Source organism: Barbus barbus, assembly GCF_936440315.1.
Source record: "Barbus barbus genome assembly, chromosome: 30".
Lineage (NCBI taxonomy): Eukaryota > Metazoa > Chordata > Actinopteri > Cypriniformes > Cyprinidae > Barbus > Barbus barbus.
Window position 1 is genome coordinate 26,181,354 of NC_136758.1, and position 23,482 is coordinate 26,204,835.

At 36.1% G+C, this 23,482-nt stretch overlaps 2 protein-coding genes across 5 annotated transcripts; one reads left to right on the plus strand and one right to left on the minus strand.

The window, feature by feature from the left end:
• Window positions 1–459: 459 nt before the first annotated feature.
• On the minus strand, window positions 460–5,301 carry LOC306850391 (D-aspartate oxidase-like). Of its 2 annotated transcripts, none has more exons than XM_079386007.1 (5): window positions 5,105–5,301; window positions 3,639–3,822; window positions 3,415–3,523; window positions 3,153–3,329; window positions 460–2,472 (listed from the first exon to the last, which is right to left on the minus strand). In XM_079386007.1, the coding sequence occupies exons 2-5, from the start codon at window positions 3,808–3,810 to the stop codon at window positions 1,914–1,916; spliced, it is 1,017 nt and encodes a 338-aa protein (XP_079242133.1). In that variant the 5' UTR covers window positions 3,811–3,822; window positions 5,105–5,301; the 3' UTR covers window positions 460–1,913. The 2 variants fall into 2 exon arrangements, with proteins under 2 accessions (XP_079242133.1, XP_079242134.1); XM_079386008.1 differs by having other exon boundaries at window positions 3,639–3,825; window positions 5,105–5,262.
• A 552-nt stretch (window positions 5,302–5,853) lies between these two features.
• Window positions 5,854–15,564, plus strand: zbtb24 (zinc finger and BTB domain containing 24). 3 transcript variants are annotated; one of them, XM_079385554.1, is made up of 6 exons: window positions 5,854–5,916; window positions 8,751–9,619; window positions 10,418–10,585; window positions 10,825–10,992; window positions 11,073–11,154; window positions 13,056–15,564. In XM_079385554.1, exons 2-6 carry the CDS (start codon window positions 8,800–8,802, stop codon window positions 13,873–13,875), a joined length of 2,058 nt encoding a protein of 685 aa, XP_079241680.1. In that variant the 5' UTR covers window positions 5,854–5,916; window positions 8,751–8,799; the 3' UTR covers window positions 13,876–15,564. The 3 variants fall into 3 exon arrangements, with proteins under 3 accessions (XP_079241680.1, XP_079241679.1, XP_079241681.1); XM_079385553.1 differs by having other exon boundaries at window positions 5,855–5,894; window positions 8,776–9,619; XM_079385555.1 differs by lacking the exon at window positions 5,854–5,916 and having other exon boundaries at window positions 8,696–9,619.
• The last annotated feature ends 7,918 nt before the right edge of the window (window positions 15,565–23,482 follow it).

A 23,482-nucleotide genomic window follows, 5' to 3' on the forward strand; every position in this document is an offset into this window, starting at 1 on the left:
TTCTTGAACTTGTTACTTGTTCTAAAGCAGGATGTCCAAACTCAGTCCTGGAGGGCCGGTGTCCTGCAGAGTTTAGCTCCAACTTGCCTCAAAACACCTGCCTGAAAGTTTCTAGTATGCTTAGATTAGCTGTTTCAGGTGTGTTTGATAAGGGTTGGAGCTGAATTCTGCAGGACACCAGCCCTCCAGGACCAAGTTGAGACCCCTGTCCTAAAGAAACCATAGTACAATATAACCTTCCCAAGCAAGGCTGTGTAGCATATAAACACCTTCAGCTCTGTGTGTTTGTGTGGCCGCGCATGCATTTGTTTGCCTTATAATATAGGTGCTATATAATATATACATCCCTCGGGGGTGGGGGATATAGACGGTGTTACAGGTGTTCATTCAGACAATTAAAGAAATTCTCGATTTTGTACGATTTTAACTAGTCAACTTGAAAATGTAAATACAACATGATTCAAGCAACTTTTTCTTTATTAACCCTCTAGTTAAAGTAAATTCTTTTCTAAGTGCACCACACGTAAATGAAGTTGTCATCATGATGTAAATGTTAAACAAATCACTAAATATCTTTGCAGAAAAGACGCATGAACTACAACTACATCTTGTACAATGTAGCACACTTGAACCCATCTTTCATACACTAGTACACTCGAGTGTACAATAAGCGATAACTAAATACATTTTTTAAATGCAGAGATAGTATGTTAAAAGTGCAGTTTAATTCATATTCATGGTCTCAAAATAGCACAGTTGAGTACACATCTTAAGTTTATCTTGAGAAGTACTAAAAAATTTTTAGTATATTAAGTACAAAATTAGAGCACTTTAAGTACATTATGGAAGTGTACTTGTTTTTCACCTGGGGTTGGATCGTTCTTTTCTCTTTACTGTGATTGTCAAAGTGTCTAATTCTGACGTTTGGTAATGCTTCTATTCAAAATCACGATTCCACGATTTATAAAAAATAAAATTGTGGCAAAACATTAAATTCGAATGAATAAAAATCTGAAAAATCACCCAGCCTTAGCCACAGTGTTTGCTTATTCTTACTTTATTTCAATTTTTGTGTCATTTATTTATTTTATTTTACATCAAGGTGTATTCCGTGCCTCCAGGCTTTATTCGTTCTGTTTCTTCTGGTTCTACAGCGTTTGCGGATTTTCAGGTTTTTTTTTTACATTTAAACATTTTGTAATTTTGCTATTTTATATTAGGCTTATAGCATGGCAATGGTGCATTTTTATTCGTTTTGTTAATACAAGACCCATGTTTATTGCAGAAAATTTGTCATTGTAAGTTATAGATAAGAAATTGACCGGGAATGAAATGCGCACGGGCATTTATAAGCGGTTTAAAAGCGAAGGGAAACTCCACAAACTTTGTAAAACCGAACTGTATTATGCAACTCGCCGATATTGTATCTGTGGCCAAAATAAAAATGATTTTTTTTTAAGATGCAGGGCTGGGTAATTCCTTGTGTAATTTTTAGACAATCACACCGCAACTGTAGTTTCCTTAATAATGAAATGAGTGAATTTAAAGATCATTTGTGAATACCTGATACCTGTTATCACGTAGAAGGAGTAATTAGTTGAAGGCAACAGAACTGCAGAAATTAATACTATTTTCACACAGCATAATAAACTGGCATATGAAAATGCCTTTGAACATCAAACAATTTACATATTTTCATCTTTAAATTTTCTCATTGAGATTCTGTAAACAAATTCTACCTCATTCAAAACAACCTACAAATTAGTGGCATGTACAAATCAAAGAAAATGAATAATACTGAAATTATTAGATGCAAACTGATGTCATATCTTATTAATATTAAAGTGCCATTTCTCATCAGTAATACATGCTGCTTTATATTGATTTATACTAATATTTTTGCATCACTAGATTCACAGTCTGGCTTGAGGTGGTTTTTCAAACAGGCTCTGTCTCAGCAGATTGAGCGCTTCCAGCGCCGTTCCCCAGCTCAGAGAAACACCACAGCTGCCGTGACCGTAGTTGTGCACCAGAGGCACCTGACGGCCCTGTACATGCAGATACTGGCGCTCCACCCGCGGGTTCGCCCGGCCCGGCCGCAGCCCCACCCACTCGCCCATCACCTGAGCCGCTCGCAGAGACGGTTCCAGCCCACTGCAGCGCTCCAGGATCCCCGCGCTGTCCTCCTCATCCACCTCCAGCCGCCAGTCATCTGCCTGCCGCGTGCCTCCGATGCTGACGTACCTGATGCCTGGGTAGATGTAGGTATTGCCATCTCCATCTCGGATGAAGTTCTTCAGCCATGGAGCGCTAACCTTCAGCATTTGTCCTCGTACTGGATAGATCTCCTCATCCTTCACCAAAAAACGAGAGCCGAGGCCTGAGCAGTTCATGATGGCATCGTAATTCAGGGCCAGTTTATGAAGATCAGTCACCTTTTCATGTATGATCTGACCTCCAACTGCTCTTAATCTAGTAGAAAACATAAAAACACTGGTTTATTTATTATATGATTACTATTGCCCTGTAGTTTTCTTACTGGTTTGCAAATGCACTACTAGTCAAAAATTTGAATAATAAAGCTTTATGAAGCTTCTTATGCTCATTAAGGCTGAATTTATGTGATCAGAGTAAAAAGTAATATTGCGAAATATTATTACAATTAGCTGTTTTCTATTTCAATATATCTTAAAATGTAATTTATTACTGTGATGCAAAGCTGAATTATTTGCAGCCAGTACTCCAGTCTTCAATGGAACATAATCCTTTAAAGAAAAAAATTAATTTGTGCAAACCGTGACACATTACCATTAAAAAGTATAAGGTTAGAAAGAAAATAAAGAAATTAATGCATTTTAAATGCAGCAAAGATGCATGAAATTGATCAAACTGACCATGCAGAATGGGGTAGCGGCTGCTAAAAATTCAGCTTTACCATCATAGAAATAACATATTATAAGAGAAAACTGTTCTTTTAAAATTGAAATAATATTTCACAATAATACTAGTTTTACTGTATGTTTTGATCAAATAAACGAGGTCTTTGGTGAGCAGAAGAGTCTTCCTTCAAAGAAAAACAAACTAACTTTTGACCAGTAGTGTGTTCATGTTATAATAAATAAATAAAAATGACCTAAAACTTTAAACAGTACCTTTTTTCTAGCCATGGCAGGTAGCTCAGACATTCACACTTTAATGTGGTAAACGCTTGACCAAACTTATGATTAGGAAAACGCTTCATTTCACGATCCGTCATGTATCTGAATCCAAACACAATATCTGACCAGAAGGGCTTTTTGTCGCAGGGTATCTCCTTAAAAATGTGGTACCTAAGATGCAGCAAAGTAAAGATTGTGAAAGATGAAAAATACTTGAATATATCATCTTATTGCTTTTTTGTTGTCAGGGTTTTACCCAGAGCTCAAGTACACGCCAGCATCTGAGGCTTGAGGGGAATCTGCAATGGCCAGAAGATGATCGAACGACTCCTTGAACCAACGCCGTTGCCGCTCAAGAGGGATGTCTAGTAAGAGAGGACAGTAACAATCAATTTAGACCGGACTGGTTGGTTGCCTTAAAAATGGAAATGCACAATCCCAAACATATGATATAATGACAGGTTTGATGCATCATCTCACCAGGAAACTCTCTGGGCAACAGGATTCCAGCAGCTCCATCACCGGTGGTGTCTGGTGAAAACTTCTCAGCAATAACAGTCACAGAGCAATGTGGAAGCGTCTCAGCGACACACACAGCAGTGGATAAACCCATCACACCTGCTCCAACCACGACCACCTCTACACGCTTCATCCCTCAGACAAACTGCTCCAGTGAGCAAATAAACATGTGCGCTGTCAGTCAAGAGTCACATTTAAAACTTTGCATTTTTATCTAATAAAACTTCTGCTGATGTTCCACCATTAAACTCTAATATTCAAATTCACTGCAAACTACCATTGTAAAGAGTTTACTCAAATATCTATTAAAGTTAATTAAACAGCAGTTTGCATTAAATAGTATGTTATAGGTGTTTTTTTATTCATTAAAATGGTATATAGCAAGTGCTATAAACTGGGATTTTCATCTAAATTTCTGTTTGTAGTTTGTTTTCCCTTCACAGACTTTAACATCCATGCAAGACAACCATAATTTGTGCCAATAAAGTCAATAAATAACAGACTGTCCTACTTACCAGCTAGTAACGTTAATATGAGATTTATATTTCTCAAAGTTTCGTTGTTCTATAAACCTTTGCACTCGCAGTTTATTGGTTTTATAATCCTGCCCAACATGTTCCAACATACATGCTCTTCCAGTGACTAACTAACACTCAGGCCAGGTGGGGACCGACTACAAAGTTCATTTTTAAGTATAAAACGATTATTAATTTCCTATCAATTTTTGTTGTTATCAGGCTCCTGTGTTCTTTTCATTGCCATTAAAGTGAAAATAACTGAATATAAACTGAGAAAAATGCTCATTTTTGAAGATTTTTTTTTGCATCTGAACTCTTCATATCATTCCATCCTGAATAAGTAGGTATTTTTCCCCCAAAATGTAAACATTATAATTCTTAATAACATTATTATTACTAATGTTATTATTATTCTTAACATTATGTGATTATATTGCATTGCTTGTGTACAACTTTTTACAATAGCGAGGCATTTAGATGTGGAACCATTGTGTGTTTTTCTCTTCATTTTGTACTTTGTAGACGGCCCCTATCTTAAAATTTCTAATTTGAGAAACATCAAGGCATGATAAAACAAATAATGTTGTCTTTAACGTTCATATAACTTGATATAAATGTTTTTAAACATTTACAAATCTGGATGTTACCTGACTACAATGTTACAATGTGCTTATGCTTCTATTGAAACAAACATAGCTTAAACACATTTAGAAATCATGCCTACACTTGCCATACCAGTAATAAGAAGAAAGTCCATTCCCCCAATGCAGATTATTTACAACATTGTACAGATAGTGTTACTGTAGAATATTCTAGATTAACCTTATGCAAGGTGCACTGGCAGATAGTACTTAAATACATTTTACAGATGTTAAAGCACATGCATATTTAGTCTACACGTTTACTTACCTCCAGTTTACTAAGATCTGCTGCATGAACAAACACAACCAAACCTCTGTCTGTGAATTATCAGCCACACTCTTGACGCACATTAATCATTGATTCGTTATGTGCTCGATTACATCATAAACCGATAAATATAGGTCAAGTTGTCACAGTCTAGGACTGTTGTTTGTCCTATTTAAAGAGCGTCATCCAAAAGCATCATGGGAAATGGAGTTTTACTCCTCTTTTTTGAATTTTTGAAGCGCTGTTGAAGCACAGATACTAAAATGTTAAATAATTGTAATATATTACTGTGCAACAAATGGTTTAGACTGCTAAAGGGAAAAATAAGCGTGCAGTACAGTTAATCCATTCGGTTTATTTGTGTTGCTTTACACAGCAACAACAGTTGCGCTGTTTGCAAATACACTGGGTGACAAAAGTTGTTGTTCTCCTGGTTGTTCCGCCAGGGAGCGCATTGAGACTTAAAAAAAAAAATCCTAAAAACGTCTTAATCAGACATATAAAATATTTTAGACATTAATTCAGCAGTGATACCTGATAAAAATGGGCACCTGCCCTTAAATTATATATAAATTACATTACATAAATTCCGTTATCCAATAGCGCTGAAGGTTATCACGTGACAACGCCGTTTACAAAATAATAATAATAATAATAATAATAAACTTTGAAAGTGGTTGTTAAAAACATAAAATAGTTTTAGTATTCACTGCTGCCTTTCTGTGATATTTACTGAAATCACGCGATGCAATTCTCGCGAGATGTGCCTGTCTGAAACGGTTCCTTTAAGGTAAGGTCCTGAAAGCTTAATCGTATATTATAGTCTTCGGAGAGTAGTGCAATTATTCTTTCAAGTGCGTTTTGCAGATAAAATGTTGTAGTTTTCAAATCAGCGCGAGTCTTTTAGCGATATGAGCGTGTTTTAGAAGAGAAAGCGAAGTAGCTCTTTGTTGCTACACATGGCGCTGGGCTTAAAGCATTGTATTCATGTATTACAGTGTTCAAAGACCTCTGACATAGATATACATGAAGATTCACGCTGCGCGCGCGTGTGTGTGCACATACTCTGCACTATAACATTACTAGACTGTGTTTACAGCTCAGGTTGCGAGCACAGTTGTGTCGTATGATGCATTCATGCATGCATTTGCTGATATTTCTGTTTCACAAGAACTAATTTATCAAATACATTTTGGCTTATATAGTAGTTTGGGTCCAAATATGGAAATAACATTAGTTCTTACCATATGCATGTACCATATCGTATTTAAACTACATGGTACATCAAAGAATGCATGCATGGTTGGTAATAACGCAATAAATGTGTTGGTCTGTTCTGATAGGTCAAGCACAGGAGGAGGAGGAGGAGGGGAAAACAGTGCTAAATAGAAATTTAGCTGCCTGTGTGAAAACATACTACATTTAGGCCCAGTTTCACTGTCAGGGCTTAGACTAAACCAGGATTAGGCCATAGTTCAGTTAGGACATTTAATTAATTTTTATAAACATGCTTAGAAAAAAACATTACTTGGGTGCATCTTGAGACAAAACAAAGGCACTGATATATTTTGAAATAACTCAGACTTGCATTTTATTCTAGGACTAGGTTTAAGCCTTGTCTGTGAAACCGGGGGATAGCATATTTTACTTATGCTACGAACTGAATGTAATAAAGTTTTCAGATACTTAATTGCATGTTATTTGAAATTTAATAAAAAAAAATGCATTAAAATTTAAATGCAATTAGCTGAACTCTAGAGAGCTTTTTGCTGTACATCTTCAGATGTAATTTCATATTTTGTTTTTGAAATATGCTTAAAATGTACTGCAAATGTAAGCATTTATAGTAAAGTAAAATATTCTTCAATGTAATTTCTATTGAAATTGTGTGTCAAAGTGGTCATATGGTGCTATTTCAAGTTTTCTTTTCTCTTTGGAGTGTTACAAGCTGATTGTGCACAGATAAGATCCCTGAAGTTGCAAAGACTAAAATCTCAAAACCAAAGAGATATTCTTGATCAAAGTTAAACAGTTGAGTTTTACTGTTTTTGAATCCATTCAGCCGATCTCCGGGTCTGGTAGCACTTTTAGCTTAGCTTAGCATAGATCATTGAATCAGATTAGACCGTTAGCATCTCGCTCAAAAATGACTTAAGTGTTTCAATAATTTTCCTATTTAAAACTTGACTCTTCTGTAGTTACATCGTGCACTAAGACCGATGGAAAATGAAAAGTTGCGATTTTCTAGGCTGATATGGCTAGGAACTATACTCTCGTTCCGGCGTAATAATCAAGGAAATTTGCTGCCGTACCGTGGGTGCAGCAGGCGCAGTGATATTACGCAGCGCCTGAAAGTAGTCCCCAGCTATATCATAACTAGTTACCTAGCTAGGGACTACTTTCAGGCGCTGCGTAATATCACGCGACTCTGTTCCCTCTCCGGCTTTAACTGATGGTAAAACTAAGGACATTATTTACTGTCTTTCTTTACTATAATTTTGAAAGCTGAAGCTGACGATTATGGAAAGGGGCGTTACATTTCCGATGCGGCTTGCGGTGTTCGGCCAATCACAATGCACTGTGCCAGTTGGCCAATCAGAGCAGACTGCGCTTGTCGGAAGGAGGGCTTTGTAGTATTTGAAAAATAATGTGTTTTTTGAACAATAAAACATGTCAACATATTCTGTTAAACCAAATACGCAAAATAATGATCTTTAAAAAAGCATCATATGACCCCTTTAAATATATCTGTAATTCCACATTTTTAATGATGAAGTTGCAATTTATATAACTTAAAATACAGTATCTCAGAGAAGCGAGCACACCCCTCACATTTTTGTAAATATTTTAGTATATCTTTTCATGTGACAACACTGAAGAAATGACACTTTGCTACAATGTAAAGTAGTGAGTGTACAGCTTGTATAACAGTGTAAATTTTCTGTCCCCTCAAAATAACTCAACACACAGCCATTAATGTATAAACCGCTGGCCACAAAAGTTAGTACACCCCTAAGTGAAAATGTCCAAATTGGGCCCAAAGTGTCAATATTTTGTGTGGCCACCATTATTTTCCAGCACTGCCTTAACCCTCTTGGGCATGGAGTTCACCAGAGCTTCACAGGTTGCCACTGGAGTCCTCTTCCACTCCTTCATGATGACATCACGGAGCTGGTGGATGTGAGACCTTGCAGTCCTCCACCTTCCGTTTGAGGATGCCCCACAGATGCTCAATAGGGTTTAGGTCTGGAGACATGCTTGGCCAGTCCATCACCTTTATCCTCAGCTTCTTTAGCAAGGCAGTGTTCCCTGCTCCCCATTCACACCTGAGACCTTGTAACACTAACGAGTCACATGACACCGGGGAGAGACAATGGCTAAATTGGGCCCAATTTGGACATTTTCACAGGGGTGTACTCACTTTTGTGGCCAGCGGTTTAGACATATCTTTTGTTTCATTGTGTAGAAACCACACAAATCATACTCCTTGTGTGACATGCCTTCATCTTCAAAAACCATGAACAAGACTATTTGAAGTAAAAGAAAATATGACCCAGAATATACTAAATATGTGTTTGGTGTTGTGTTGTTCACCACTTGATATCCATCTAGGTTCTGAAGCAAAATGTTATTGCAAACTTAATAGACTGTTTCAACTTTTTCCTCTTTAGATTCAAGCTCACTGTAACAGCATCATGTCTGCACCATCATCTGTTCTCGCCCTGCATTCAAAAACACACAAGGACACAATCCTCCATGAGTTTGACAAGCTCAGAAGAAGGGAACTGCTCTGTGACATAACCCTCATCGTAGAAGACGTGCACTTCAAGGCACACAAGGCTCTTTTAGCAGCGAGCAGTGAGTATTTCTCTTTAATGTTCACCGCTGAAGATAAGGTAAGCCAGTCGGTGTATAAGCTGGATGGCATGGCTGCGAAAACCTTCTCTGCCGTTCTTGAGTTTATCTACAGCGCAAATGTGTCTGTGGAGAAGAGCAGCTCTGAGCAGCTGCTTGACATGGCACGGATTCTGGACATCCGAGACTTGCTCAAAGCCCACGAGGACCTTCAAAAGGACAGTTCAATGGCTGAAAATGTGATGTCCGCCGAGGGAAATAGTGTTGATGAATGCATAAAGACAAAACGTAAAAGAGGGCGGCCCAAAAAGAGCATTTACACTCAGGATTCAAGTCATGAAGAGAATCCAGAAAACGGTTTACCAGCAGAAGCTACTTCTGAGCCCACAGAACCTCTCTTAGATCCCCTTTCCCCACCGACAGATGTCAGCGACAGCGACTATAACCCCCGAGAGGACAGACCCCGTCACAGCAAACGCAAAATAAAGCAGCCTGTTAAGCTGAAGGGATACAGGTTAGGAGACGAGCTTTCGGACCGCAAGGAACCGGGGAAGAGAGGACGCAAGAGGAAGTACCCGGACACAGAGGCCAGGTGTGACCAGTGTGGGAAGGTTTTTAAAAATCACCTGTTTCTGAAGATACATCAGCGCACTCATACAGGTACAACTCGGTTTCTATTATTCTATACGACTAAAACTAAAAATGTTGATGAAAGGAGATGTAAAAAAGGATTATTTGCATGCGAGTAGGTCAACATTCTGTTCACTTTTACATTTAATACCACTTATATTTATTAATATTTTTAATTAGATTTTTTTATATTGTTTTCACAATGTTTTAGTAATTGTTGTGTTGTCATTTTTATTATTAGTTTTTTTTTTAAATATGCCTATTGTTTTTATGAATTTTTATTTAGTAGTTTTAGCTCATTTACAATTAGTTATTATAGTACTTCAACTTTAAATGAAAATGAGAAATGATGCCTCAGCAACTATCCGATATATAATAATATTAACGTTTATTTTATTTCCAGTAGCTTTTTATTTTTAAGTTGGTTCTATTATTATTAGTTATATATGTATATATATATAGAGAGAGAATTAGATTTTATTTCTATATTTTTTGTTTACATTGTCATTTTTGTCTTTTTTTTTATGTCTGTATAGTTTTTATAAATTTTTATTTATTAATTTTATTTTAGTCATTCAATTTAAACTTGACTAAAATGAGAAATGTTGCCTTGGCAACTAGATGAAAGTGTTTTTTTTTTTTTTTAAGTTAATGTTTGCTTTACTTCAGGTAATGAAAATGTTTTTAATGGTTTAAGTTTTAATTAACTAAAGTAACACTGATTCTGCTAATTACATTTAAGCTTTTCCGCAGAGATTATTAAGATTCATTAAATGCCCATAATGGAAATCGTAATGTAAAATAAGTTTACATTTTCCTTTCATGCAGGTGAAAAACCGTTCAGATGCAGTGTTTGTGGCAAGGGTTTTACACAGAAACACACTCTTCTGGTTCATCAGCGCATGCATACTGGAGAAAAGCCCTTCATCTGCACCATATGCTCCAAAGCGCTGTCCACGAAACACTCGCTGCTGGAGCACATGAACCTGCACGCAGGTAACACAAATATACCAAACCACTGCGCTATAACGCTTACAACATTCCCATTCAAATATACAAAAAAGTATACTTTTATTCAGCATTAAATTGATAAAAAGTGACAAAAACACCTTTTACTTTACCAACCCCAAACATTGGTATCATCACAGTAAATTTCCAAAACAAGTGCATGTTCTAAAAGCTGAATATACTCTACTGCTTTAAGTTCTATGAAATGCTTCATTGTCTTTGCACAGAGAATAAATCCTTCACTTGTGAACAGTGTGGGAAAAGCTTCAGTCAGAAGCGGCAGCTGAAAAGCCATTACCGCATTCACACAGGAAAAGCGTTACCGGAGTGTGCACAATGCCATCATAAATTTATGGATGCAGCTCAACTGAAGAAGCACCTGAGAACGCATACCGGTAATGAAGACATCACAATTAAAACATTAAACTGCTTTACAATTCACATACATGCTGTATAAACCATGTTATTGCTGCAGGTGAGAAGCCGTTCACATGTGAGATCTGTGGGAAGTGTTTCACAGCCAAGAGCACACTACAGATACACATCAGGATACACAGGTCAGAAATTAACTGTGAGAAGAGAAACATTTGTACTAATAGATATCATCATACATTAAGAATTGCAATGTTTTTGTATTACAAGTTTTCTGAAATGTTATGTTTAAATATGCATGAGGTGTTGTCTAATTAAATGTCCTAATGTGCATACAATTCTAGAACAAATATTGCATAAATCTATAGGTTCAAAATTCACTTGTTGCATTTTGCTGACATTTTTCATTCATTTATTTAGCTAGCTTGCAGAGGATATTTTTGGATATTTCTTTTTATAACTCCATAAATCAGAAGATACTGTCAAAGGCACTACAGGCAAAACATTGTTTTTTTATGCACCAATTAGTTTTTACATTTTAGCTTTTCATTGTGTTGTTTCAAACATCCAAAATATTTTTTTGAGTCTTTACTTTATTTCCATCTGTATATTTTAATTATTGTATATATCTTTAAAGACTTTTTTTTTCTCAAAATGAGTTTTCATCTGCATGTCAACAGCACTTACATACTATCTATATTAATGTTTTTACAGAGGAGATTTTGGAGATCTCTGCTTTCCACTACATAAATTGGAAAAATACTGTCAACAGTCAGAAAAAAAGGTTTAAGAATAAAATGTATAAAACCAGGCAAATAAGAACAAACCCCTTCTATAAAACCCTTCAGAATATGGATAGAAGTAAAACTAAAAGTGTGGTTTATGTAAGTGCTGCTGAAGTGATTCAAGATTAAAGATTTTTATTCGTCACATACACAATTATACAGAGTATATCCAGCAGTGAAATGTAAGTTAGGTCCGCTCCAAGGACAGTGCAATTATATAGAATACAAATATTAAGAAAAATAAAAAAAATATAAATATAAATGTGCAGGTCAGTATGTTGTTGACATAAATAATAATATAACAGGAATGTGCAAAAAAAGTTGTACAGGGTATTTAAATAGCAGAAATATGAGGTAGAAAAAATTATGAATAGCTTATTGATATAGTGATATTTACATGGAGTCGTGAGATGTTATGACTCAGAGTAAGAGTTTAGGAGCCTGATGGCCTGGGGGAAGAAGCTCCTCCTAAGTCTCTCAGTTTTTGCCATCAGGCTACGGAAGCGCTTACCAGATGGAAGCAAAGTGAATAGACGGTTACCAGGGTGATTTGGGGTCCTTGAAGATTTTGACAGCGCTATTTTTGCAGCGTTTGAGGTAGATGTCCTGCAGAGAGGGGAGAGCAGACCCTGGGATGCGCTCAGCTCTTTGCCTGGCTTTCTTAACCTGTGTTTGGATGTGTGTAGTCCAAGTCAGGTTCTCAGAGATGTTTACACCGAGGTACTTGAAGCTACTCACCCTCTCCACAGGGGTCCCACTGATCATAAGAGGAGTGTAGGGCTGCTGCTATCTCTTCCTAAAGTCCATGATCAGCTCTTTAGTTTTGCTCACATTCAGAGAGAGACAGTTGTCCTGGCACCATGATGTGAGTCTCTCTACCTCGTCCAAGTATGCGGTCTCATCGTTGTTGGAGATGAGGCCCAGAACCACAGTATCATCAGCGAATTTGATAATAGATGTGGAGCTGTGAGACGATACGCAGTCATAGAGAGAGTAGAGCAGGGGACTCAGGACACAGCCCTGTGGGGCTCCTACATTCAGAGTGATGGAGTTTGAGGTGAACTGGTCAACTTTCCACTAGTTCAGTGTTCCTGAAACGTATGCAAATTAGTGCATATTTAATTAGACAGTGGCTCATTTGCATATTTAAACATTTAAAAAAACAAACAGAAAAATTTTTGCTTTTCATAATGCATCCAATCAACTAGAGAATTGTGGTGTTAATTATAGTAAGAGTTGGAATTGTTTTTTTTTTTTTTTACTTTACTCACCATGCTATAAAATGACCTTTCCCCATCCAGAGGAGAGAAGCCATACAACTGCAACATATGCGATAAGACCTTCTCTGACCCCAGTGCCAGGAGGCGTCACGTTGCATCTCACTCGGGTAAAAAGCCATTCATGTGTTACATCTGCAGCTTGTCGTTTGCCCGAATGGACAACCTTAAAGCTCACACCAAGACTCACAACAAGGAGCGTCAACAAGGAGAAGCTGAGACCACGGGGCCTGCGCCGGTGGAGGCCACATCAGGAGCTGAAGAAATGCACAGCATCCTCCGGCTACAGCCGTACCAACTTCCCATCCAACCTGAGCAGGAGATCCAGCTGGTGGTGACCGGCGAGGTGGACAAAATCAACCTGGGCCAAGATCAAAGTATCAGCATCATCACTGCAGAAGATACTTCTGTGGAGCAGGGTCTCACGCTTCTCACCCAACCTTCTGGTCATGTCCAAAACCTGGCACTGGTCACACCAGATGGGCTAGACGCCAGTACTCAAATCCAAACCATCAGCGTTTTAGGAAGCCAGGTGAGCGGCGAACAGCCCGAGCAAATGCACGTCATCACGCTGACCAAAGAAGCCATGGAGCAGCTGCAGGTTCATCACGGAAGTTCTCAGCAGCTGCAGGTGATCCACCAGCTGTCTGAGAGCTCTGCTGAAAATCCCAGCCGGACGAGTCCAGCGGGAGGCATTCACATCAGCAGCCAGAGCGGCCAGCCCATCTCCATCAGCCAGACCAGCGAGCAGATCCCCAGCGATCAGATCCAGGGCCAAACCTTCCAGATCCAGGCTGGAACGGTCTCGTACCTTTACACCACCAGCATGAACCCGCAAAGCTGAACAAACACTGCTTGAATCCGCCAGACTCTTCCATAATGCCGATGCTCTTTTGTTGTAAATGCTTGTATTTTAATATATTAAAGCTGATTTGATTGAGAACAAGCAGAAACATCTTATTTATGTTTTCAATGACTTTTTCAGAAAGCATAGCCACACTTAATGTTTTTGTACTTGTTCTCTTTTGTTGTAAATTTGAATTTTAACAAGCATCAGCATTATGAAAGAGTTACTGTTTGTTAAAACAACAATGCTTATGCTTATTCTCTTGTTGTAAATGGCTATATTTTAAGCAGTCATGCTGATTATTTGAGAACAAGCAGAAACATCTTTTACCGTTTTTTAAAATGACTTCAATATGAATCATGAAGCATAGCTATTCTTGGTTTGTTTTTGTACTTGTTAATGAGACAAAAAGACAATGCATGGTTCATGTACATGCAACTCCAAATGTATTTAAGTGTAATTATCCAGCATGACAAGAAAACTGGACTTAGTGGCATAAGTTTGTCCAACCAGTGCTCATTGCCATTTTGCAAAAAAATTATTTCTGTAATGTGGAAAAAACACCTTAATGATTAATTTTTACTAAAAAGCACTATTGCACATAATTTTCATTTTTTTAAATGACAGAAAACCTAATGTAAATATTTGGACATTGCATTTAATAGAATGTGACTTTTTGCATAATATTACTGAGCAGTGTGATTTTATGATTACAAATCAGTTCAATTATTTTTTAATTTAAAATTTTCCATTTTAATTTTAAAGATTTCGTAATTTTGCTGTGTTTTTGTCAATTGTATTAGTTTTGTTTTTAAAAGGTGCCTATGAAATAAAATGAATAAAACTATAGTGTTAGTTTTAATTATTTGTAGTAAAATAAGTTAAATTGAAAATGAGAAGTTTTTTATATTTAATTTCAGTTACTGTCTATTTTATTTAAATTACCTCTAATTTTTTTTTTTTTTATGTTTTTAGTTACTTTGGCATTGGTTGGATATAAGATGGTCCTGTTCCAAAATCATTACAGTAGTGACAATTTGGGGGAAAATATGCTTAACTGTCAAAAAAAAAAAAAAAATCATCATCTTTCATCAAAAAAATCATTTTCATGGTCCTAAAAAATGTTATTTTGATTTTGGAATGAAAATGTGACCCATGCATTAGATTCACCCAGTAATGGTAAACATTAAGTTTTTCATTAATGCACAAATAATCAGAGCAGTCAGGGTCATTTAGTGTAGCTGACGTTGATAGGTCCGTTATGAGTTATGAATGACATATTTGTGATTTCAGGGATTAATGTTTATATTGTTTGTATTTTCATGATTTCACGATTTAAGTGTGTTTCTGTGTCAATTTGATAATTTTGTTGGTATTATACTATATTTCGTTGTACTCTCAGTTTGACTAAAATGAATGTCACGTGACCCTTCCTGATTAATCTAACCTGGAAGTATTGGCACAAACTGAATGGCGAGATGTGAATTCAGAGACACATGTTAGAGCTCCTTACCATTCTACTGCTGGTTATCAGGCCAACACGGTAAAAGTGTTAATGTTTGTATATTTCTTTATTTGCGTTGATGTCCTTCGAATTGTTGTGTGTAAAACTAATTTTCTTTGTTTTGTTTGAATGTAGTTTTCACGGTGTTCCATATCAGAAAAATTAAACATATGGACATCAGTATTTTGGAAGCGTGGACTGTTTAATGACCAGCAAGTAGTTACATTTAGGTTAGTGCAGGTGTAGGTTAGGGTCATGTGGGCACAAGTAATAAGTGAGAGATCCCGATTCAGATTCCCTCTACAATCTCTATCAGTAAAGTAGTCTCAAAATGGGTTGGGATTATTTACTTGTGACTCAATCTAAGATTCTGGTATGTCAGGTGGTTCGAAGAAGCGTTTCCATCAAGAAGACTAGGTAACAGCGCCTCTGAAATATCCAGACGAAGACGATTGGAATTCTGTGAATTAGAACAATGGAATGTTAAGAGACATTTAAATTCACAACTTATGTTCTTTGTGCTATGATCAGACTTTTATTTAAAGGGACAGTCAGGAGAAAAGAGGCTTGGCATGTTAAATGTCTAATACTATAGAATCAATTAACTCACTGTTTTGGGTCTGTCCAGGGGCGTCCATGACTCTCTCCAACCTGTTTCAGTATTGAGCTCATCAGTTGTGTTTATAAAGCTACTGTTTGTAAAAGACATAACCGAGTTGTTCCTGAGCAAGCCTGCAATACAAGAAGCCACAGAGGTGAACAAGTCAAGTTTAGAAGCAAACAGACACTGAGAAAATGACAATGTGGTCTACCTGCTGATGCATTTCTTAAATGTAGCCTTCTTGAGGAGGAGCTTTGGCGTCCTTAACATGAACAAAAGTGAGTGATATGAATACAAATGCTTTCTTAATGCTGAAAAAGGTAAATAAATATCAGTATTGTAAGCACCTGAAGGAAATGTAGATTTACACAATGCTGACTCAAAACTGTGTATCTGACTGTGTAGTTTGTCCACCTGCTGGAACGCCTCTAGTTTCAGGCTCCGCTCCTGATGAAGCTGACCTCTCACCTTCAAAACACAAGATGCCTTTCCTTTAAGCATGATGCAGATGCTTTTATATACACTTATATACACAATCAGTTCGTGCATTCCTTTCATGGGAATTGAATCCATGATCTTGGTGTTTTTAGTATCATGCTTTACTGTTTGAGCTTTCACAAGATTTCAAAACATTAGTTTTTTTCAGTTTGATGTTGAAGTTTAAGGCAAGACTCTACAGGTGGATAGGGTAATAATATCACTACCATATACCGCTAAACGTCCTCCAGTTGATTAGTCATAGTACATTAAGACGATTCTCATGTATTACAAGACTCTGAAATGTTTAAATATGCAAATGAGGCATTATCAAGTGTAAAAAATTCAATAATTTTCACACATAAATCTCAACATTGGATAAAACCAGGTTCAAAATTCTTGTTAAATATTGTTAACATTAGAGTTGACATTTTCACTGATTTTGGATATCGTTCCATAAATCAGTTTTTAAGAATAAAATGTGTAGATTATCTGAAAAATATATATGAACAAAGCATTATATAAAAACCTTCAGAATATAGATAAGAATAAAACTGTAAAGTGCTGCTGAAACAGAGAGGAAATTGACTTTAAAGATATGCATTGTAACGGAAATCTACAGACGGAAAAAAATTATGTGTGATACAATAAACACTTAAATGTGTGTTTTGAATGTTTTCTTTCCACTAGTCAAAAAGACGACAAGTTAGGGAAGCAAAATAGCCCAAAAACTCAAAACTGAGCAGAGCATGAAAAACCAATGGCTTTGCCTGTAGAGTCTTGCCTTAACATGTATAATAATCATTACAAAGCCTGCAGTTGAGACTCACGTGCTTGATTTGCCTGTGGCTGCGTTGTTGCCGCAGCTCTGTCTCTTTGCTGTTTTTCTCGAATTGTGTGCTCAGAGCTCGGAGTTGACTCTCTCTGTCCTCCGCGTCTTCCTGCAGCTGCTCCAGACTCTGCATCCGCAGCACCTGCAGCTCCTGTCGGCTCTGTGCGTCTCGTGTGGAGCGATGCTCCATGTCCTGCAGCTTCTGAGACTGAGACAGAGGTGTAAAGTGTTAAAGTAGTAGTATTTGACAACTATACGCGTGTATGTTTTTGGGGAATCTGTACTTTGCTAAAACGGAATGTTAAATATAATACTTTTACTCCATTACAATCAGTGCTATTTTAATATCATTGAGATCCTATTATGGATTTTATTCATTTTAAATTAGTTTTTATATTTCATGTTTTCATTTGAAATATTAAAGTTTTAGTCATTTTGTTGTTTGTTTTTGCCATTTTTATTAGTTTGTATTTATTTTTATTTTAGTGTTAGTTTTTTAGTGCATTAAGTAAAACTAAATAAATTAGAAATGTTACCTTTGCAAATAGTTTCAATAAAGTATTGATTTCTTTTATATATTTTGTTAACATTTATTATATTTCAAGTAACAGTGTTTTTTATGGTTTTTACTGTAAGTTTTAGTTAATTATATTTTCATGTACACTTAAAAGTGCAAAGTATATACAGTATATCATATGATGATAAAATGTTCATTTTTGGGTGAACCACCCCTTTCAGACACTGAAATGTAGTAATGTGTTTTTATAATAACCATAGCTATACATGTATAAATGGTCTTGCTTATTAGTCTAAAAATCACTATATTCAAATTTCCAGCTGAAGATATGCAGGTAACAGGATATTGGTTTCTTTACAAAGTTTTATCATCAAAATTCTCTCTACTTAATTTCAAAAGTCCATTTAATTAGACGTGTATGCACTTGATCCAGTATCTGTATATACAATTTCTCAGTAGTTTTTACACTCCTGGATTAAGATCATAACATCAAACTAAGATCATTTTTAATCCACTTCAGTCCGTCATATATATTTCAGGAACTTCTGTCTTTATGATGGCTCAGTATGCACACAGCAAAGCCAAATTAAGGACATAAAGATGAGAAGGCTGGGGGTGCTGTACCTGCTGAATGATCTGTCTCTGGATGTGCTCATATTCACTCTTACACTGCAGCATGGCCTCCTGCACAGCATCCAGCTCTTGTTTTAGACCAATCTCCTTCTGCTCTGAGATCATCTTCACTTTAAGAGCTTCAGTTTTACACGACACCTCATTCTGGACACACAGGAGCAACATTCATAGTTACTAAAGGGCAAAAGAAGAGGTAGAGAGACTAACCAAAGCATGGGATGAACATGTGATTGATACCAGCTTCCACTGCAGCAGCTCTTTTTGTAGTTTCTCTTGAACGATCACCAGCCTCCAGTGATTAAAGGCTCTCAGTTTACACACAAGTCCAGCCAGCTTACTATTCTCCGCATGAAGATCTTCTAATACTTCTTTCTGAACAAAACAAACAGATAATAGTTTGAATGTCACAAAGAAAGGCCTAGGTCACATTTCACGCCAATCAACAGAAAAAAAAGAGTTTTGCATACAATTTTGCATAAACTTTTGCATAATTTTAATGGCAATTTAGCATATTTCACCCCAAAATTATTGTCATGCTAATCATATAATTTTTAAATTATTAAAATAAATTTATATTAAATTTTACCAACATACACCACAATATTAAAAAAAAGAAAAATTTTAGCATTACATTAGTGACAAGAAGGTTGTCACATTAGAAATCAAAAGGTCTACATGGTCCTAAATAGGCCTTATTTCTATATAAATCATTAAAAAATTTAATTATTTATTTTTATTTTAGGGGTGAACTATGACTTGGGTATTTTTGTGAGATATTACAATATAACTTATGGCTATTCCTTTATAAGCAAGTTCATACTAGCGCTTCACCTCATGAAGTGTGTGAATGAGAGTCTCGTTATCATTAGTGGAGGATAATTTATTTTTCAGTTTGATGATTCTGTCCACGCCTTCCTTCCTCACGCTGCTCACCAGCTGTCGCACATCTTGGTCCATATTCATATGGTATTTGTCCAGACGTGACTGTGGGCGGCACAGAGAGCTGAGCCAGCTGACATCACGCTACATAAACTGTAGTTCATGTTTGAATGATTTTATGATATCAAAATTTAACTTTTGCAGCTTTAGTCTATATGTCAACACTGAAAACTTACACACCTTCAGAAGAATGCATGTGGAAAATAGCTGGCGAACCAGCGTGTCATAGCGCGTTCTGTGTTTGAGGTTGAGATGTTGATCTAAGCTTCTCTTCTCCTCCTCCAGTTGACAAACTCTGGCACGCAGAACCGTGATGTCGGCCATCATCCCACGACACACATCCGCCACCTGAGATCAGACGTGTTTAATGAGCATGTAGTGAAGAATCATGGAGATATACACACAAACATACGTTTACCTTTCTGTAGGGGTCACTGGCATGCATTTCTTTGGCTTCCAGCTCTTTAACATCCTGTGGATACAGATTATTCACAGGTGAGAAAAATACATGCATCTTAACTTTTCAGTTCACCAAAAGTTGTTCTTTTAAGAAAAAAAAAGAAAAAAGAAACATACTTTTATTCAGCAAGGATGCACTAAATTGATCAAAAGTGACAGTAAAGACATTTATAATGTTACAAAAGACTTCTATTTCAAACAAAAGCTCTTCTTTTGAACTTCCTATTTGTCAGACTTCAAGGTTTCCACAAAAATATTAAGCAGCAGAACTGTTTTCAAAATTGATAATACAATACATTAGATTGATTTCTGATGGATCATGTGACTGAAGACTGTGATCCATAATGACTGGAATAATAATAATAAATGCATCGCAGAAATAAATTAGACTTTAAAATATATTCAAATTAAAAAAGTTGTTTTAAATTGTAATAATATTTTACAATATTACATTTATTGCTGTATTTTTAATCAAATAAATGCAGCCTTAGTGAGCAAAAGAGACAAAACCATGAATAGTGTAGACAAACCTGCTCTCTCTGGTAAAGAAGTTGTTCCTGCTGTTGAAGGATTTGCTCATAAAACTGGGAATATCGCTGGAAGATGCTCCGCTCGTGATTCATTACTGCACAAGTCAGTTCAGTCAAACACTCCTGCAGATGAGCGCTGGAGAACGTCACCTAGAAAACACTCAGTGTTTATATATCAGTCCATTATTAATCATGGCATTGAAAAATGCTATCACAACCCTATATTCTTTAAGATAAAGGTTATTTATTGGCACTGAAAGTTTCATTAAGAACCTTTAACATCGATAGAACCTTTCCAGGTTCTTTATAGTGGAAAAAGATTCTTTATGATATAAAAATGTTCTTCACACTATGGGGAAAAAAAATGTAAGAACTGTTCACTGAAATGTGGTACTATCTCTTTTGGGACCTTTGTTTTTAGAAGTCTAGCAAGAAATATTTACCTGTCCATCAGTCTCACACTGAACACCATTCATCAACTGCTGGATGAAATCCTCCACAATCTGTGGCCTCTCTAGAGAAACACTGTGCTTCATCGAAGGCCGTTTCCACAGTTCTTCATGACATGTGAAGACAGCAGAAGAAGATCAATGCATTTCAGAGAGGACTATTTTTTGTTGTTGTTGTTGAGATGAAAATGTTACAATATTCTAAATATAAGAGACTAGCTGTGGTGAAGTTTATTGGCTATTTAATGACAGCCTGCAGAGAGAATCAGGCCCGGCGCCATCCTCCCATCGTGCTCTTTGATCTCCTCTGGGTTCCTGCAGGAGAAGAGGATGCTGGGTACCTGCGGGGAGCCGCGCGTCATGCCGTGAGCGCTCCGACATCACTAGAGTCATTTCACTGCTAATCCTCTTCTGAAGCGCTCTGATCATGTCACACTCCGTGATCTCCAAGAGTCTCAGTAACTACAACAAACACGGCAAAATCATCAGTCTCAAATGGACCATGCCAAAGACATCAGTTAAAGAATCACACTAACCAAAAACGATGCCGAAAACGACCTCACAATTTAGGATTTATTATTTCTTACTTTTAAGCATTGTGGTGGCAGACTTGAACATTATAATGAATATTCCTCAAAACTGCATCACTTCTTTAGTTTTGCGTCATACTGTCTATTGATCTGATGATTGTTCAGATCCTTTACAGATCCCAGTGTTTGGAAATAAAAAGCAGGTAAACATCAATATTATTTTAGTATACTATTATAGTTTTTATTTATATTTTGAACTAGATTTCATTTTTATATTTTATACAGTTTATTTTCATTTTAATTTAGTTTAGTTTTTTTATTATGCTTTTGTCATTTTTATATCAGTTTGTATTGTTATTTTTATTTAGCTTTTATTTATTTCCAGTTATTCATTTTAGTGCTTCAGCTTAGACGTCATACCCTAATATAATTTATAGATTTTATTAAAAAGTTAAATTAACTTTATTTTTATATTTTCATATAATGTTACTTAAATTGTTTTGTCCTTTTGCCAATTTAATTACGTTTCGTTTCTTTTTAAATATTACTGGTTTCATTTATTTTTTATTTCAGTTTTAAGTTGAATTCAGATTTAGTTCTTATTTCCAGTTCATTTTAGTGCTTCAACTTAAACTTAATATACTATTATAATTTATAAATTATATGCTATTATAGTTTTTACTGATATTTTGAATTAGCTTTTATTTTTATATTTTCGAATTTATTCTTTTGTCATTTTCATTGTCACATTAATTTTTTTAAATAATACTATTTAGGATTAAATAGTTTTTATTTCAGTTTTAGTTTTTAGCTCAGTTTATTGTAGTCCATTTGTAATTTAATTTGGGTTATTTGTCTAGGCAACATATACTGTATAATTTTCGTTCGGCTTCGTTTAGTTTTAGTTTTAATTTAGTGTTTTTCATTTATATTTTAGTTTAATTTCAATTAACAAAATGTTTTAATAGTTTCATAACCACCCGGTTTTACATGCACTACCTGCCATGTTTTGACATCAACTTCTGCTGCTCCAGGTGGTGGAAGGACAGACTGAGTCTGAGACAGCAAAATCTCATATTCCTTCTCCTTTTCCATCTGCTGGGCCAGAGCTTGCATGCTGGGAAAGTAAATCTCCACCCTATAACACAAGATCATGGGTCAGGTAAACACATACTGTACATATTTGTTTCTTTTATGAAAGAGTGAGTGTTACAGAGTGATGAAATGTGCATGACCTGTAAAGCTGAGATAAGTGTTTAAACAGCGCAGGGGTGTTTATTTTCTCAACACCCGTCTGTCGTTGAGTCCAGCTCTCTTTAAAAACCTCCATCTGCTTCCACAGCAGTAAAAATCCCCGCTGCTTCATCAGGGACTGTATGGAGTCTTGAGTTTTAGATGCAACCTCCATTTTTCTCTCCACATTTCCCATGTTATCATCAAGAACCTAAAAAACGACAATGAGATAAATGTGCTTCAACAAACAGTGATGTATGAACACACTATAATTCTATACTCTCATGTTACAGAAATGAAGAACACACACCTCTAGATCAAAACTATTTAGTCACAAAATGTAACATTTATTTTCCTGTCATCACAACGTTTACTTCTTGTGGTGTTTGGGTTAAATGAGTGTGGTAGTTACTTCCCACTTTTTTAGCAGCTTTGGATCAGGAAGTATTTTTTCCATTCATTTTTCTCATAGGGTCTTTTAAACAAGTCTTTGTCAATAAGTTAAAAGCCATGAAACAAACCAACCAGCAATGAGGTCAACTGATTACTAATTTTGATTTGAAGCAAAAAAAAAGTATTTAAGAATCGACAAAAAAACCCAAGACTTACAGTACTACCTAACAGCTTTAATTTTAACTACAATCCCATAAAGCATTGAGAATGACAATTAAAAAAAATAAAAAATAAAATGCTGGCCATGACTCTGATGCTGAAATTTTCTGCAGAGCATCATGGGAAATGTAGTTTTTCACAACAAATTACACTGTTAAATGAATATTTTAAAAATACGTTGAAATAATGTGAGCAGTCAGCTTCAACAAAAGCGTACAGTCGATTAACAACCTCTGAGGTTAATCTCACAACAGGTCTGTCTTTTAAAGGTTTATGTGTTATGGTTAA